Source organism: Pipra filicauda, unplaced genomic scaffold, assembly GCF_003945595.2.
Source record: "Pipra filicauda isolate LSUMZ 115617 unplaced genomic scaffold, ASM394559v2 scaffold148_size1903560_pilon, whole genome shotgun sequence".
In the NCBI taxonomy this organism is placed as follows: Eukaryota; Metazoa; Chordata; class Aves; order Passeriformes; family Pipridae; genus Pipra; species Pipra filicauda.
In genome coordinates, this window is record NW_024103973.1 from 1,493,034 (window position 1) to 1,511,548 (window position 18,515).

The window sequence follows — 18,515 nt, forward strand, 5'->3', positions numbered from 1 at the left end:
AGGTCTGTGCTTATGCACAATGAAACTGAGATCCTGAAAAAATGAGGTAGACAAATAAGAAGTGATAGCCAGCCCTGCTGGATCCTCATGCTGAAGGTAAGGGCAAGGACCCAATAAGAACTATGAAAGGTGCAGACAGTCATACCCACACCGTGCAGGCACTGCAGCGCCTGCAGAAAGTGACATCTGGTCTGGGATAATCTGCCTTCCGAACAGTGGCTTTATGCGAGGGAAGCGCCACTGATCTCAGAGGACTTGTTCCAGATTTAGCTCTGTGTGGGATCAGAACGAGACCAGCTGCAGCTGCTCCATGCCGCCAGCCCTGAAGGACCGAGCAGCCCTGGGTGGGTGCTGCAGCATCCCCCAGGCCAGCATCCCCCGGGATAGCCCGGGAGGCACTGGGTACCGCTGGATGGCTTCAGTGCCTTACACTACGCTGGAGTGGATGCAGCCAGGAAAGGAATTTCTGTTGGTTAAATGAATGATTCCCAGGCAGAATTTTGGCTTGCCCCGACTTCTTGACACACATCCCACGCCTGCAGCAGCAAACTGCACTGGGAGTGGGCAGCGGGAAGGGTTGCAAGTTACCCGCCAGCTCCATTTCATGGTTTCAAAGTCCTTCTTTCTGGAGCTCATGTCACTGACTTAAAGCCTTTGGGTGACAGCTTTCTCACCCCAATGCTTTCATCAATATCTGGACACTGGGTTTTTCACTTGCTCTTTGCTATCCCAAACCCACTTAGAATTTCAAAACCAGAAGTGGAGGAAAGCCCCCTTCTGCCCTCCAGCTCTGTCCACACAGCAGAGGAATGGAGATGGTGACTGGTATGTGCGGCCAGACATGTCAAGGAATTATGATGGCAACGCAGAGGAAGTTTGGCTAAAAATATCCCCTGTGACAAATTGCACAATAAAACAAAACAAAAAAAAAATTAATATTTATAAAATATTTAGGCTTCCCTGATTTTCACTTCGAACTTTTTTTCTTGCAAGCTCAGATTAACATGTAAATATGCGTATAATCAGGCCATTACAGGCAAAAATTATCCTGTCACCATGGAATACAGGCAGGTTTTTCTTTTTGATACATTTTAAGTAAGGGTCTGATTCTCACTCATACATTCTTTATGTTGTGCCAGCAAATGAATCTTATTTTTCGTCCCTTTTTGCTTCACCTAAAAGGTGTAAAAAGGCTTTTGTACAAATGAGGATTGAGAATGAACTGTTGTTTTGTGAATCGGAATTATACTTCATCTAAATTATAAAAGATATAAAAAATAGCTCAAATATTAGAGAAGCCACACATTAAAATCAAAGAACTCGTGATCTTTAACACATACTGCTGAAATGTTTATCACTTATCAATAGTCGTCAATTTATGCTTTCCCCCATGACCTAAATGTTTTGCTTTTACAAAACAAAAGTGATCATGGGTTTCCTCACAACAAACTGAATTGCTGTAAAAGAATTAGATGAAAGGCAACTAAGCCACCCCAAACCCTGCAGCACTCATATTCATATGGAGCAGATTTTGCACTAGATGTCCTGCTTGAGAGCTGTGAAAATCTTCCTAAGAATCTATTTTCCTCCTGTTGTTACGTGCACATAATTTTCTTTACTGGTAAGGGATGCATCAAAAGGAAAATATCCTTTAAAAACACAAAAATGTTGTTCTATTTTTGTTCATTCAATGGCTTAATGCATTCTTCATTTAGTGACATGGTTGTTTGTGGCAATAGAGATTTTACTGTTAGACAAAGTGAGCTATCTCCCTGTTTTCACATCAAAGGAAAGGAATGTGTTATGCAATATTTTTGAAAAGCATTTTAATCACCTGACCTGATATTTTTAAATTAATCCAATTATTTAAATTGATAGTGTGTTTAATATGGCACTGTAGATATGGCCTTCGCTTTTAAATCAATAAGTCACAATAAGGCATTTAATATTAACTTTTTCACAGCAATTACCATGATCTCTGCTTCTGAAATGTAGCTGGTTCTGGGCCTGAGGGATCAAACACTCAGTGAGTAATAATTGTGGGGGAGATCAGCCCTTCGGCTGGGGCAGTCCTGGCCTTTGCTCCTTCAATCTGTTACCTCCTCCTGATGGATTTTCTTAAATCCTTTCCTTCAGCACGAGCAGACTGGCTCAGGTACCTGTACACACACATATACTCATCCACTATGCTTAAGATCTCCTTAATATTTTAGGATTAAAATTTAATTGTTTTAACAAATTCCTCAGGTTTTAATCTTATTTTTCTTCATTTCATGTGGTGTCTCATCCATCCATCAAAGACAAAAGAGCCTGGTCACATTGGTCACTGCTTGTCCCTAATCTGAGCCCCTGGTCTCCCTCAGGGCAGCAGCAGGATTAGGGGGCAGAGCATGCTGGATGCTACACTCCAGTTTTCTCAAGCACACATTTGGATTTTGGATTTCCAGGAAGCCTGTGTTAAAATCAGGAGGAGAGGAAAGAGACTGTCTCAGGGAGACTCAAGCTTTTTGCTTTATTTATAGAGCATCCAAACTCGGAATATTAAATACTGCTGAGACACAAGCCTGGGCAAAACAAAACAGATTTTGGGATATGCTCCTCTCCATCACACCAGGAAAAGCTGTTGTCAAAACACAATTGAGCTTTCAGTCTAAACACTACCAGCACTGTCAGATCCAGCCTCAGAGAGAAACCATGAAACAGACTACATTTCATTAGAGGATCTTAACACCTCCCAGGGCACCCCATTGTCAGGAACTGATTCAGCCAGACTTGGCTGCAGGTTTGAACCAAAACTCCAGCACCAAACTCTCACCCCGCAACCACTGTTTCACAAGGGTTGCTCTCAGTTACAGCTGCCAGAGTCAGGAGAAAAGGAATAGAGAAGAGCCATGTGACAAACTCCCCATCTAGATTCACCCATTTTTTTCTGTAATGACAGTGGTACCCATCCAGGGAGGTGCAAGGATGCTTACCAGCCAAGGGCTGCTTTCCATCTTCTTGGACCAGGGACCAGTGGGTATGTGGAAATCGCTGTTCCTGGCCAGAGACACTGGGCTTGAGACTTGAACCTTTTCATAGCCATATCACACCACTGGCTCATAGCTGTTATCTGACACATAAATAGTCAGGCCCAGTACTTCTATTCACACTTGCTGAACTCCCTCCTTAAGACCAGAACAGCTGGGTTTAGTCCTTTGGTGACATGTGTCCCTTATAGCTTACACTATGCTATGGGGAGACATTATCAGTGAAGTCACTGCTCCTTTTAAGTGCTTGGACTGTCACCCACTAAGGTATATGTATAAGTATATATGGGTGGGTATATATATATATATACACTTCTCCATCCCTAGAAGTGTTCAAGGCCAGGTTGGATGGGGCTTTGAGCAACCTGGTCTAGTGGAAGGTGTCCCTGCCCATGGCATGGGGGTGGAACGGGATGTACTTTAAGGTCTCTTCCAACCCAAATCCTTCTGTGATTCTATGTATATGGACACATGGAGGTCCTCTACAAATCTCCAGCTTCTCTGGGAAGGTGTGATATACATAGGTCATTGAAATAAACCATATGGCCTTCATAAAGGTCAGGCTGCTCTAGAAGTTGCTTCTGCCAGGGCAGATTTGGAGAAAAGGGGCACAATGTCACTACATCGCCTTTTGCTGACAACAGCCTGGGGGAAAAAGAACTTTTTTATTTCCTTCTCCAGCCTCCCATTCTTCCTTAGACCTAGCAAATGCTCTCAGACAGCCTGAGCTTATCCTTTCACTCAGATAGGTTATTTCACAGACTCAAGCCTTTGTTTTCCATCTCCCAGACTGATTCTGTGAGAGCTTCCATAGCCCCCAGCTCCTTCTGCACCTGAAGAGTTGTCCTTGAAGGACTTCACATGTTTCTGAAAACTGCAGCAAGAAATATAGCCAAAAGCCAAAGTTTGAGGAAGAGAGACAAGAGGTGATAACATACAAGAGGGAGAACAGAAAGAAAGAAGATGCTGCAGAATTCCCTTCTGCTACTATTTTTTAAGGTCTCAAAACTCAAGATTTTTGACATTTCTAAGAAAAATGACCTTCAACAAGAAAAGAAAATTTATTTCACTTAGGAGGCACATAGCTATAAAGATGACTAAACCAGGAAACGCTCAGCAGATCTACCCAGACTTTGGAATAGCTCTGTCCATAAGCCACTGCTGCCTAATGCAAAGCCCTACCTACCACTGTCATTTACCTAAAAAAATCAGCCAGTAGCCCCCCTGGCCTTTCCCACCCCCTGCTGATTGACTTAACAAAGCCTCTGGGAGGAGCAAACTCAATATAACCTTTCGCTCCAGCAAAGCCTTTTCTACCTTCTGCTCAGCTGCAGCTATTTGGGATTTTTGTGATGGGCTGTGCCTGCTTTCTTTTTAATTCCTGTTTTGCTTATATCTCCGGGTTTTTTAATTCCTTTTTATTATGTTTCCATCCCCATTTTTCCACTTCAGTTTTCCTGCTGCTTCTTCTGTTTGGTCACACCCTTTCACCATGGTTTTTTTTGTTAGTGGTCCCTGCCTGCTCTCTGTCCTGCAGGGTGTCCTGGTGTTTCTCTTTCCAGTAAAGGAGTGGGCTTCAAGTTCTTCAAAACAAAAAATAGTCACCTTCTCTGCAGCTTCAAGGACTGATGGGTGGTGTTTGGACAACTCTGAAAGGGTGTTTCTAACCAGATGTGAAGGCTAATTTATCCTCATGAAAACTGGGTGTTGATTGGTAAGTAGGAATAATACACTGGCTAGCTCTGTGTCTTACAGCCCTTAAGTAATGACTTCAGGAGTATTAATTAGACTCCTTTGGAAACTGAGAGGAGGAGCTTTCCCCTTTCACACTGTCCCTGGGGCAGAGGAGAGCCTGGCCAGGGTTTGACCAGTAATGAGGGTTCAGTCTCTGCTCTACCTTTTTAGGCAAGGCACCTGTGAAGCTTCTGTGAATTCTTTGGTGCGGACTTGGACTTCAGTGCAGCCCATTTCGGGCTGGGGAGAGCTGGTTCTGTGCTGGGGGAGCTGCACCTCTCCCTCTGAGAGCCCTGCAAGGCGCAGTACCACAAGGAAAAATGAACTCAACACGCTGATGAAATGGGCAGTAAAAAGTGCCTTTTTTTAATTTTATTTTTAATTTTTCCACAAACCTCAAAACCAATTTTTTTTCCCTCCTAAATCCAATTTGATGAAACACAAATTTAAAAACACACAATCCTAGGAGGAGGGAATGGATTTCAGTGTTCTCAACAGTGCTATAAATAGTACATCAGCAACCAGCAAGACTGTTGCAACAGCTTTAGACAGATTGCAGATCTGAAGGAAATTCAGATGATGTTTAGCATGAGAAAAGGTTGTTATATTAATTGTTTTGAAAAGGAAAGTCTCTGGTTGACTTTTCAAATTATCTATTGTTATAAAAAGTTCACTTTATGACATTAGTAAATCTCCTGTTTTGAGGTGCTACTAATAATCTGACTTTAGCACATGCTGGCAAACTATTCATACTGTTAGCAACATTTCCAATTAGATCCAGAAAATACCTTATTAAAACCTGAAGGTTTGCAGCACTGTTTCTTGCTCAACCCCAAAGCCTGAGAAAGCAATTGGGAAAACTGTAGTCAGCGTGAGGAAAGCAAAGATAATGTGTGAATTGCCTTCAAGGAGAGCAAGAGTGGGGGCTGATGTTCAGGGATGTTATAGGCAGTCATTTTGAGAGCTGTAGATTCTTGCTTTCCCATAATTTACACTTGTCTAGTTCATTTTATGTTTCTGATGCCCAAAAGCAGGATGTAGAGAACTGCTCATTTCCTAAAAGTTTTTTGAAATCTTGTTGCAGATGACAGGAACTGGTGCTGTGCTTAGAACTTTTCTATCCACCCATCAAATACTAATTAGGTGTCTTTTACAAGAACATCCAAGTGGGTCACTATCTTTAATGCATTGCATGCCCAGGCTTCCACCAGTGAAACCTGCTGAGTATTTTGATCTGATTTGGAACATCCCCCCTTGCTGCTGTGACCTTGCCTGGGCTGCACACCAGATGATGCTTTGCCTCTCAGCCTGGCCTCATCTGCAGCCCTGTGCTTGGGGCACCCTCTGGAAAGGATGACATGAGCTTGAATTTTCTCTGGCTGGAGGAGAGACTGAATTTTTCTCACATGGTTTGTGTGAGAGCTGAAACCAGCAAGTAGCAGTTTTAAGGAGAAGAAGCTGCTGTTGCTCTCCGAAGGGATGGGGCACCAGCTCCTACAGCTCCAGGCTGTGGGTGCACATGGAGTTAGATGGGTTACCCTTGGAGGGTCAGGAAGTTTGGGATGTTTCCTATCCTTTCCATTTTTATTAGCTATCTTACACCTTCCAACTTGCAGGGCTGTGCTGATGTGCATTTGGGGATTTCGGTGAATTTGTTTTTTCCACTTTGTGTTTTGAGAGATTTGCACCTAGTGTGCTGTCAAAGCTTTAATCCAGACTGAGAGAGGCAAGTAAATGCTCCCCTGGCAAGGAAAGAACAGGGGAGATACCTTTTGGGATACACAGATGTGCATGCAGTATGCCTGCCTCATCCCTTCCTAAGCATGTAAGTAGTGTGCATGTGCTTTATACCAGCATTGAGGAGCGAAGTTTGGGTTTGTGGTATTTCTCATTCAATCCTGGAGCTGGCAAGGTAGGTCCTCTCCACCACTGGCTAGCCCTGACCCTCTAATTCCTTACCCTGAAAAGAGATTTTTCTCTTGCAAAACAGCAGCAAGGCAGGTTTGGGGTTTGGCTGTTGCTCTGGTGCCCTAAACGGGCATTGGGCCAGGGCACAGTATGGATGTGTGGACGTGTCCCTCATGGGGCTGGGACACCTGATGGCATCATCTCCATGCAGGGTGCGGTACAAGCCCCTTCCTCTGTGGTTATCCCAGAGCAGCTCAGGCTTCTGCAGCTGTTCCTTGGAGCCAGTGCACTGACATTTTTCCCTCTTCCTTTAAGAAAAAAAAAAAAATCTAGCATTTAAACATTTGCTTTGGTAAAGGATGAAATGGAAAAGTAGGTCGGATTTGAAGGATCCCAGCCCTGACAGTGTCCCTTCTAGAGCTCCAGACCCAGGTTTTTGGAGAGAGACAGAATATGACTGCAGCGGTGCTTCTCACGCTCATTTGTGCTCTTTGTGTTCTTGTGTACAAAATCACCCTCAAAATGCCCAGGACAAATTATATGCCCATGATTTTAAGGGAAGGATTTTGTTACCAGCAATGTGTTTATGAAATGAAGCTATCCCTGTTCAGCTCATTTGAAACTTAGCTGGATTTTACCAGGAAGTGAGGTTATTTTTTTCCTTTTAAATAGTCTAAGCCAAATTAGCTGGAACCTAATTACAGAATGCTTTTGATTAAAGCCAGACAATGTGCTCTGGAAGCTAGGATCAAAAATGACAAGACTGGATGGCAGAGAAGGATTAGGAAGGAAAAAGAAAATGACTGATTAATTTTTAAAATCAAATCAGGATCGCTTTTTGTACATGGAACTAAGGTTGCAGCCAAGTCAGGCAAACCTTTTGGACTAGAAGAAACTTGACTTTAGATAATATGATTTTTAGTTTCATTTCACAGACACATAACTGAAATCCAAAGAGAAACACCAGAGACTATTTCTGCAGCTATTCTTAGAGATCAGAAGAGAAATAATTGCGAGTCTTGTGTGAGATCTAGAAATCTTATTAAGACAGTTTGACTTGTAGACATGATACTTTTGGTCAACATCAGCTGTGCAACCAAACAGCTGGCTGCTCTTGCTTTAATCACTGAACCTTTAGAAAGTGCTCCATAATTATTTTCATACCATACTCTGAAAATAACTCTGCTTAAAGAAATTGTGCATGTTGCTAGCAAAACAAATGCTGATTCAACAAAGCTCCTTTCAAAAATACTTTTGTACCTTTAGCTTAATAATGAGCAATGGCCTCATTGCTCTACTGATTTGAATCCTGAAGACTTTTTGTTGTTTATCTGGCAACACATTGAGATGTGCATTTTTTTCCAAGCTATTTTGCTCTGAAACAAGCACATGCTTGTATGCAGACTTTATTCAGCTTCCAAGGATGGAATATTCTGCAGTACTGTGGCATTTCAGTTATTGACCTTAACATACCATGGGTGGGTATTGATGTCCCTATCATCTTCACCCATGGAAAACTGAGAAATGAAGTTCCTTTGGAAATTAGGCTTATGTAGGGTTATAGGTAGAGGTGCAGACCTAGAATGTGAAAATGGAATGAGGGGGGAATCTCATGGGTGTTGGAAAATGTGGTAGAGAAGCTGGCTGGGACCTAAGGGACAGAGACTGGTCTCTCCCATGGTTTGACATATGTGATTCCTGGTCACATGGAAAGCAATTCTTGGCTATCCCAAGGCCTCCTATTTTGTTGTTCTTCTGTTATTAAATTTTAGAGTGAATACACCAAACAAATGAAGTCAAGTGATGAAATAACTGGCAATTGGCTTTGGGAGGGTGGTGTGAACTCTCCTGTGCCAGGGAAAAGGTAAAAAGCTCCCTGGTGCAGAATACAGCCCCAGGGGAAAATCTTGTAACCTAATCAAAATGACTGGGAGGTTTAAAAACAACAGAAAGATCCAAGAGATGGCACCAAGCTCTCCCTTTCTGGGGATAATGTATTGCAAGCAAGTTTGATGGTGACCCCGAGAGGATGAACTGACCCTCAACAGTGTGGATCTTGAGAAGAGTGACAGGTAGAGTGTGAGACTGAGGCCTGGCTGGAGCTGGGAAATCTGGTGTGCTAAGTGCCATATGGTCCTCCTAGCGCGTGTGCGAGACCTCATTTCCACACCCAACTGCTCACAAAAAAATTGCACTGGTGCTATCACCAGTTGCCTCAAACTTGCTTCAAACTGGGTGACCCCACCATCTGGTCCTTGCTGCTGCAGCCTGGATGACCTACGGGTCGTAGGCTTCATGCTTTGCCACATGCAAGGGGAGATGCATTTTGAACTATTTACCCTTTGTAGGTGAGTGTGCACACACCTGTATGTAGGTACACCTGCCTCACACTTAATATCCAGCCTAGCAGAACAGGAGGCCAACCCTTACCATTTCCCCATCAGCAGACGGAAGTAAGATTTAAATCAAAGATGTCCAAGGAAAAACAAATCCCCACTGTCCTTTAGAGCCTCTCAAGGTTGGCACAGCTCTGCCTGATGCAGCCCTGGACAGGGGCAGCATCTCTACCATCCCTGAAGTTAGTGTCCCTGTCTTGCAGTGGCTGTTTTTTCCATTCCCACAGGCACAATCTGACCCAGAGCCATGTGCTCTGGAGAGGTGCTGGCACAGCCATGCTTGCATTGATCCAGTGTGTCTGCAGTCCATGGGTGTGAAGCAAAAGCCTGAATTCACTTGGCCTGGTGCTTGGAGGACACTAGGAAATTATTTACCATGGGTTTAGGCAGACCAGGAGAAGTTGAATATGTCTTTTGGTATAGCCCTGAGAGAAAACCTTTCCAAGGTAAAATTGAGAGGTCGGCACATATTGAGGCTTTTTCTGCTGATGCACAACATCTAACAGATGCAGCTCTTACACTTGCCATTAACCAGGGAAACTTCCCTCCCTCTACCCAAGTGAAAAATCAGGGCATGTGCTTCCTAGAAACAGGAAAGAAATAACTGCATGTAGTTGGACAAAATGCTAATCCTGAAATTAGGACTTCCACTAAAGCTGCACTAGTGTCCTGTGGGGGGACTTTGGCCCCCAGCAGTGATGCAGGACTGGCATTGCTGTTTCCTCTACAGCACTACTGGACCCTTTCCAAGGAAAGGAAAGAGTGGATGGCTCCTGCCTTTAGGAAGTACACTCATTGTGAGGTTCTGTCCCTATGAAATACTTTGGGTCTCTCTAGGCTATTTTTCATTTATCACAGATACTTGCAACTGCACCTCTATGGCTTTTTGTGACTTACGTGTATCAAGCCCAGTCATCCAGGTGTGAGAAGAGTGAATATAATGTAGTATTCCTGGGGTACAGCTTCTTGCTGTATTGCCAGTAATTGCAAATGTATCATCTCTGCTAATCTGAACATACATTTCAGAGTGTGTTTTATAACGTAGGATCAAAAATGTGTGGAGTTTTAACATCATTTTCAGAGCAAGGTTTGTACTAAGAGGCTCAAGAACTGGGAGGGAGATGCTCTTACTTCTGAGCTGTCTACAGAGAGCAGCTGGGAAAGCCAGAGACACACTGCCATATCAAAGAACAAATGCTAATAGCCATCTGGAATAGTTAATAATGGTGAGAAGAGACACTGAACACTGACTATAAACTCAGGTTGCTGCCATGGTTCTGCAAGGATTTCCAGCCACAGGAGGAGCTGAGCCCTCCACAGGAGGGATGGCCGAGCACTTAAGAGCACCAAAGTGAAATACAGTGGGATGGTGGAAAGGGAATGGAAAAAACCCAGCACCTATATCTGCTGAAACCACAAGTGTGCTGAGCTAGAGAACAATGGGGAAACCATCCCAGTTTGCAAGAAGGCCTGACCTGGCAGTGGTGAAGGTTTTAGCAATATTTGCTTTTGTTTTTCTGTCTTTGACAATTTTTGAAAACTGAAGTTTAAGTGCTACTAATATCTCAGGCTTATAATTGGAGGTAATTAATAAAGGGTTAGTGAATTAGACTTCCAGTTCTCCATGGCAGTCAATGGAGATGGGGCATATGTCTTTTTTCAGAATACACTACTAATAAAATTAAGGAAAAAAAGATTCTCCACATCTTCCCTAGTCTACTGCTCAGTTATGCCTTTACTAAATGTTTCAGCATTTTTTTGAATCTCTCAGGAGGTTTTTGAACTGCTTCAATACATCCACAGCTGTAAGTCTCTCCATGAAAGAAGCCTATTAAAGGAAACAGCACATGAGAGTCACAGTAAACAGCAAGTGATGAAACTTCCCACAGCCGAGGGTTTTGTTGGTGGGAATACCAGATACCAGAGCTGGAAATCTCTGCAGGAATGAGCATGGTTACCCTGCTGCTCTTGGGGACTGGACTAATTTGGAGGCAATGATACTTGTGGGTCCCTTCCAGCTCAGGATATTGCACGATAATTTCTTCTTCAGGCATGAGAGCTGAAGGCAGGTGGCTTGCTGTGTGGCATCTCTGCACCAGTGAGAGAAGTCCTGGATGAACGTCAGAGGGATGACTGTGTGTCCCTGCCTGCTTGTGACTCTTGGAGGCTTAGGGGTGCTCTGCCCTCATGCTTCTGTGAGGGGACTGCCTCCCACGGCACTGAGCCACCAGCAGGCAGTTACTGGAATTGCTGAGAAGTGTTTTGTATTTCCTAGAGGTTGTTATTTAAATAAATAAATAAAAGCACACTTGGTAACGTTTTGTAAGGAAAAATTATCCATTTTTTCTTTCCTACTTTCTTCTCCTAGGGCAGAAAGAAAGCAGGGCATTAAAAACAACAGTTCTAAATCGAAAAAAATTAAATGTAATGGTAATTCTGGCCTCAAAGATAGGTTTGATATGGTAAAAGAAATTATTTAAGCTAAAGAAAAATCTGAACCCAGTGCCACCACTATCACAGACTTCAAGTGGGTTTGTTTCAGATATATGACTTTGACACAAAATTGTTTGCCTCAAATTCCAGTGAAAACTTCACAAATTTATCTTCACCCTGATGCATCTTGTTTACTCCAAGAATACATTTATCTTGTTGTTTTGTTTTGGTTTGTTTATTTGTTTGGGTTTTTTTAGATAGCGATTCAGTTTCAGCAAAACTAATTGACTTATTAAACTTTTGCAGATGGCTGATTCCTTACAAGGGCATAAAAGCTTCAGGTATTTTTTAGGCAGATCTCTGACCTACTTACAGCCCAAATCCTATTTGAGCACCGGTGTCCTTCTGGTGGCACAACTGGTTATCAGGGTGGCAGTTAAGTTGAATATGCAAATGTTTGCAGAGTCGGGGCCTAAATCTATTTGGTGTTTTACTGTTAAATGGGGTGATGGATTTGTACCCTGAGCCTTTGCTGAGGTAGGAACTTATTCCATCACAAAATCCTCACTGTAGTGTTTTAATGTCACAAGGACCTGGAAACGCTGTCAGTGAGTGTGGATGTACACAGGGAACCTCTGCTCCTGCCAGGCTGTGCCACCCAGGATGTACTAGAATTATTAAGGCTCTGCTGGGAAACGAGGCCAGGACAACAGCAAGAGAGAAAACGCTGTTCTGCTGTCAAGGAAATGCTCGAAAAGCAGGAGGGAGCGAGGGCTGGGAGCACAGAGCTGCAGCCCTGTGGCCGCGGGGGCGGCGGGCGAGTTCGTCCCGGGAGGGCGAGAGGGGACGGAAGGACAGGGGGCGGTGGGTGCCATCCCTTAAAATATGAATAGTTTCTGTGCGGGTGGTGAGGAGGCAGTTTGTTTTCTTCTTTCTTTTTTTTTTTTAATTTATTTATTTATTATTCTCCCCGACGTCTTCCTTCTCCTTCCCGCCCCGAAATAATAATTCTAAAAAATATATATATTTAAAAATAATATTAATTAAAAAGCAATACTAAATTAAAAAATAATACTGATTTTAAAAAATGATAATAATTAAAAGGAAAAAAAAAATTAACGCCGATCCAAAAAGTGCCGGAGCGGCTGCCGGGGGCCGGGGCGGCTCCGCGGGGGCAGCGGGCGGGGGCCGGGGCGGCTCCGCGGGGCGGTGCGGGGGGCGCGGGCCCCGCCCGGCTGCTCCGCCCGGCCTGCGCGGGGGCAGCGCCGCGCATCCCGGCTGGCGGGCGGGAGGCTCCGCTCCGCTCGGCTCCGCGCCGCTCGGCTCCGCTCCGCGGGGCTGCGGCGCCATGGAGGCGGTGGACCAGGTACGCGGAGCCCCGCGGGCGGTGCGGGGTGTGGGAGCGCGGAGCGGGCGCGGTGCTGACCCTTCTCTCTCTCTCTCTCTGTCTCTCTCTCTCTGCCCGCAGCTCGCCTCCGCGGGCACTTTCCGCGTGGTGAAGGAGCCGCTGGCCTTCCTCCGGGTGCTCGAGTGGGTGAGTCCGAGGCGTGGGGGGTGTCGGGGGGGCTGTCCCCAAAGTGCGCGCCCCGCGGAACAGGTGGGAGCTGGGCCGGGCTGGCGACAGGGACGCGGGGGCTGGGAACAGGGACACGGGGCTGGAGACTCGCGTCCTACAGCGCTTGTGGCCGGCGGGGCGGGCTGGGGGCTGGGTTTGTGGGTGCGCCCCCCCCATCCTTGTGCTGGCTGTAAACGAATTAAAAAAAAAAAAAGAAAAGCGAGGAAAATAAAATCCTCATTATGCATTTAGCAAACTTGTCTCTGGGCCGAGCGGGGAAGGAGGCAGATAATTGGTGTGCGGAGCAATGTCACTGTGTGTTGCTCTGATGCTCATTCGTAGTGAAGTCTGCAGGTCAAATGACATCCATCGCCAGTAGGTCTGCGGGAGCAGAGAGCCTCTCTGAACGGAAAGTTCAGAACATGTCATGGAGGATTAATCACATTCCCCTAACGCCGACTGGCTGGGGAATTATGTAAGCCGCGTATTTTGGGGGGCGCGTCCCCGTGCGGGTGCGTTTATCCACATGTTCGCACCCGCCGCGCGCAGCCTGGCCGCGGGGTGCCTGCCAGGGGGTGTTTTGGCGTGCTGGGGGCAGCTGCTCGCCCCGGACCCTGTGTCTGCTCACCAGCAGCAGCTTCTCTTCCCCTCTGGGCTCCTCGAAGCACCGGGTCCCATGGAGCTGGGTGATGGGGATGTGGTGGAGCCATGGGCCTGGGATGAGGGGGCCCCACAATGGGGTCACCTGGATGTGGTGCTGGATGGATGGACGAGGTCCCTTTCATTCCTAGCCCAGAGCTCCACAAACCCACATGGTGCTGCTGCTCCTGCTTCGAGGAGAAGTCAGGACATCCGGGGGCTGAGCCCCAGCCACTGATCTGAGGGTGCTTCAGCCACTCTGCAGCGCTCGCCGTGGGGCAGAAGAATGGGGAGCAAAGCTATTCCTATGGCAAATAGTCACTGGGAGTATGGTCTTTTGGCTGTCTGCCTGAAGAGGCAATGTCTGGTGGAAATTGGGAAGCAAGCTCTTCCGGGAAGGGCTCTGTACTGGTGGGCATGGGCTGTGCCCTCAAGGAAGCTGTTGGCCCCGGTCGGTGCATTGACATCCTCGGGACAGTGAGTGGGAACTCTTCTCCTGGCAGTTTCCTGGGTCTGTAACTTCTTCCAACAGCCAAATACAAAAGCTGCCTTTGTCATGGTTGGAAGCCACGTGTAGAACTCTTCTGGCTGGTTTAAGTGCGCATGGCTTGTCTGTGTACGTGTACATGCACACACGGTATGTAAAGAGAGCTCTTCTGACACGGCCAAGGTGTGCCTGTCCTTGGCAATATGGGAATGTGGGACAAGGGTGCAGAGTGAGTTAACATTTGAGATGATCTGGGAAATTACTTTTTCTCCTTTTGACATGTATGTGTACGTAGAATTAAGCATATTTTAGTGTATGATGTTTCAGATTTATTTTTTTTAATATACTGGAAAGGCTTTTTGGATTACGCAAATTCCATCTCTGTTCAATTAATCTTGTTGCTCCCATCTTCTTTCTCTTCTTACCATGCTTCCCAACTGCTATTCCACCTCTCCCTACCATCTCTGGTCTTGACTAACTGTCCATCTCTCCCTCAAACTCTTTTATCAGCCTAATCATAATTTTAAACTTTAAAAGAAGACCAAATGCTCCAGCCAATTCTGTGTCCACTTCCATGTCCCCCGGCAGCCTTGCAGACCTCGTTGCACTTGGTCAGAACAGTCAAATTACACCCTTTAACACCTCCCACTTGAGTCCTAGATTGCATCTGCAGAGAAATAAAGTTCATAGCCCAGCTGGTGACGCAGCAGTTCTGGGTGTTGGGTGGCTCTCGTGCCTGGGGGGAGGCTCTGTGGTGTTGCAGCACAGATGGCAGAGCTGTGGGGGCTCCTCAGAAAGGCTGGTAGGGCGGAGGTGGTGCAGGCTGAAAATGTCTTCAGCTGGTCCAGGCAGTCCAGCCTTGAATTTATGCTGTCGTTTGGGTTGGCTCACAGTGGTTCTGGGGTGAGCATGTCTTTATTCATGAACCTCTTGTACAGTGATGCTGTTGAAACTTGTGTGTTTGTGAGTGCAAACATTTGCAGGTCTGGAGGCAACTGAGGTGGCTGTAGGTTTCTCAGGTGTGAAACTGTAACTGTTGAAGAATTAATCTGTGTGTGGATGCCAGTTTGCCTGAAGTCTGGCTCAGGCATCATGGACCTCTATCTTGAGCAGCAGGGACCTTATCTGACCTTCTTCAATCTCCTGCTTTGACTGTCACCCAACACCCAGAGAGAAGCTGCTGAGATAAGAATGATTCTTGAATATTCACAGCACTGTAATATGTTTTCATTTGCATTTCCCATGTACTCTGTAATCTTATTTTCAGCCAAGAAATTGCATTTAGAAGCCATTAAGAGGCAACATTGGCTCAAGCCCAGGAAAGGTTAAGAGAAAGAAATAAGTCCAAGGAGTGACTTGCAGCAAGTAAGCAGAAGTTGCATTTTTTGAACTCTACCTTGGCAATAAAGTTTGTGGATCACAAATCTGAGCTTGGAAAACTACACACAGCTGTACTGGGTGAGCCCTGGGTGTTTCCAGCTTTGAGTCAACTCTGGCTTCATGGCATGTGCTGGGGGCAGGGAAGAGCTGTTTAAAAGCTGTATTTGTTCTTGCTTCTTTTTATTCCCTTGGCTATTACTCCACAGATCTTTGCATGAGCAGAGTGTTCTTCTGAAGCTTATTTCTCATGATAATCTACTGTGGCACTACAACTAGTAGCAATGTCACAAACACTCTTACAACTTCACTTGAGAAATGATTCTCTTATCCATGCACCTGACAATAATGAATAAGGAAGGATGAAAGAGAAGAAATATGTTCATTTGTCTCCCTGGATTAATTTCAGTCCTGCAACTCTCTGGATGTGTTTAGACTGTTTTTACTGGGGTCCACAAAAAGTGAGCAAGACAAAGCAAGTTTGTCACTTTTGGTCTGTTTGTTTTGCAGTTGTTGCCTCTCTGGAGCCCTAGAAAAGGAAATTAGGTGAAAAGCAGGGCTCTGCCCTTGCAGTGTGGTGGGTATAGGAACTACCTCGTGTAATCAGGTTGTTACCGGCAAATATATTTTTGTAAAAATGGAAACTTTGTATCCCTGGGCTGCGGTTTTTAATTACCTCTGTGAATTGCCACAAACAACTTTCTTCCTGCAAACCCAAAGCAACCTGATATTTGTCCTATTTCCGTGTGAAGTAACAGGAGCTGCAGCGCTGTCCTTAATGCCTTTCCCTGTATTCCGTCATAAATAGCAAGGATATGGAAACTCCACCATTGTGCCAGTCAGGAGGTGCTGTGATTGCCTTGATGATTATCTACAGGTTGGTGTTTTAAAATACCTTGCAATGAGCTCCCTGCTCCACCAGCTTGCAGCCCTGTCTGGTCTGGTCTGGCAGAACAGAGGGATGTTTTTGGCACAAAGGCCATACAGTAACTCTGTCTTAGCCAGTGCTGTTTTTATTTGGGCACATGTGAATCATTTATGTTGCAAGACAGATCTCATGGACACTGGGTTTTCTTGATAGGACAACTTGGAAGTGGACTTTAGGGTGATCGGTGAACCCAAATGTGTCTGAGGAATTGTTTTAATTCTTGTGCAGAAAAAAATACATTCCAGACATTGCATGAGTGGAGTTCATCACTGCTCATGAGTATCTTCATGGGATGTACCACAGAGTTCCAAAGCATTGCAGGGCCTTTGGACAGCAAATCTCTGGTGGAAATGGCACAAAGGTGGTTTGAAAAATCTGTGTGTAGTGTACATGGACTGAGCTAACCTTGCTTTGCTTCGTTGCCTTCACACTGTGATCATTTGACTGGTGAGACAGGAAAAAGGCCAGGCTGCTGCCTGCCTGGCAAGAGTCAAGCTTGCTTTGATTGTATAGATTCTGAAAGGGTTAGCACCCCTTGCCTTGCAAACAGATGCGTATTTGGGAGGCAAAGGGAATCTGAATCTTGAAAGACTGATGATAAGTCTTGTCTTTTGTCGTAGTGCTGATTGCTCATCTGGCCATGGTGTGCTTTTGTTGGATTATATTTGCATGCATATGAATGGACATAAGTAGCTGCATGTTTTCAAGTGTGCCCTAGAAAAGCCTAAATATCTTGAGATGTTGAAAATAAATGGAAAAGAAATAAGAAGGTAATGCTTGTGTGAAAGCATGTGTGATTAGTAGTTTGCTCTGTATAGTTTATTATGGGCCTGAAATATTTTATAGTTGCTTGATAGTCTTCATCACATTTGCTTATGTTTGTTTTTTTGTTTAACCAGAAGGCTGCTGTCTACTCTGGCATGGGCAGAGACTTTAGGTGATGGAGCAGGGTAACCTTGCTGAAGCTTAATGCTCCATGGATGCAGGGTGGAAGAGTTGAGTGTTTGATCTTCTCTACCCTCATATTGAAAGAAAAACCTTCAAAAAAGTAATATTTCTTACTGCCTGCTGATGTTGCTTATACAGTGCCAGGATCAGTTGCTGCATTTGGTGTTCGGACCATCCATCTTGATGTGTAAGATACACAAACATGTTAAAAATGTATTGTCAGTTCTTTGATGCCTGCCTTGGGATACTTAGCTGTTCTTGAAACCTGGTCCCAGTTGCTACCTCAAAAGTCTTGTATATGTAGTGTCAGGTCAATAAAACATGTACCACTTAATCAAAAAATGTAAATCCATTTCTATGGTATTTTAATATTAGAAAGATAATTACCATGTAACTAACCATTCTCTGTAAGCTGTCATTAATTGGATGATTTCTTATAGGCAGCTTAGCATAATGCATGCAAAATACACTGCAGCTCTGTACAGGCAAAAATTGCCACGGTGAACCAACGGGATGTGAGTGTCCAAGAGACCTGAGCCAACAGGCTTCACCAGTCCTTGGCTTTGCACCTGCAACTTCTGAGCACACACCAGGGCATCGGTAATCTGCAGGCAGGGAACTCTGCTGGACAAGTTATTTTTATTAGGAAGAACTGGGAGGTGGATTTTGCCATTAGACATCAGGATCTGTCATGTGTGATAGGAAGGAACTGAAAAGTTTTTGTAGTCTCACTGAAGGCAGATGTGAAAGCCATATGTAACTTTGCCAGTGGGACTGGGGTAAAGGCAGCAGAAGCACTAACAGTGCCTACATGGTGTTATACCTTGTGGTCTGAAAGTTGCAACTTCTGGGAATCTTGTGATTCTGAAACCTCTGCTTTTGATAAACCATATGGTTTTAGATCAAGGTAGTGGAAGAAGGATGCGAGCTCTAAAGACTGAAAAGCCAGAACACAAGTGAAAGAGCAGGAAATCTGTCTTGTGATCCCATGGATTTACACAGTCTGCAGAGAGCCGGCTGCTTTGCTGTTCACATGCATATCTGCATGCATATCTTTTTGGAAACTGAGAACTGTGTTCAT

The 18,515-nt window shown here is 45.0% G+C and overlaps 1 protein-coding gene across 1 annotated transcript in view; it reads left to right on the forward strand.

The window, feature by feature from the left end:
* Positions 1-12,762: 12,762 nt before the first annotated feature.
* The window catches only part of SYNPR (synaptoporin), a 103,779-nt gene continuing 98,026 nt past the window's right edge, over positions 12,763-18,515 (forward strand). The window contains exons 1-2 of the mRNA XM_027723032.2: positions 12,763-12,866; positions 12,969-13,034. Coding sequence (XP_027578833.1) covers positions 12,849-12,866; positions 12,969-13,034 — 84 coding nt within the window. The 5' untranslated portion in view covers positions 12,763-12,848. The remainder of the gene's footprint in view (positions 12,867-12,968; positions 13,035-18,515) is intronic.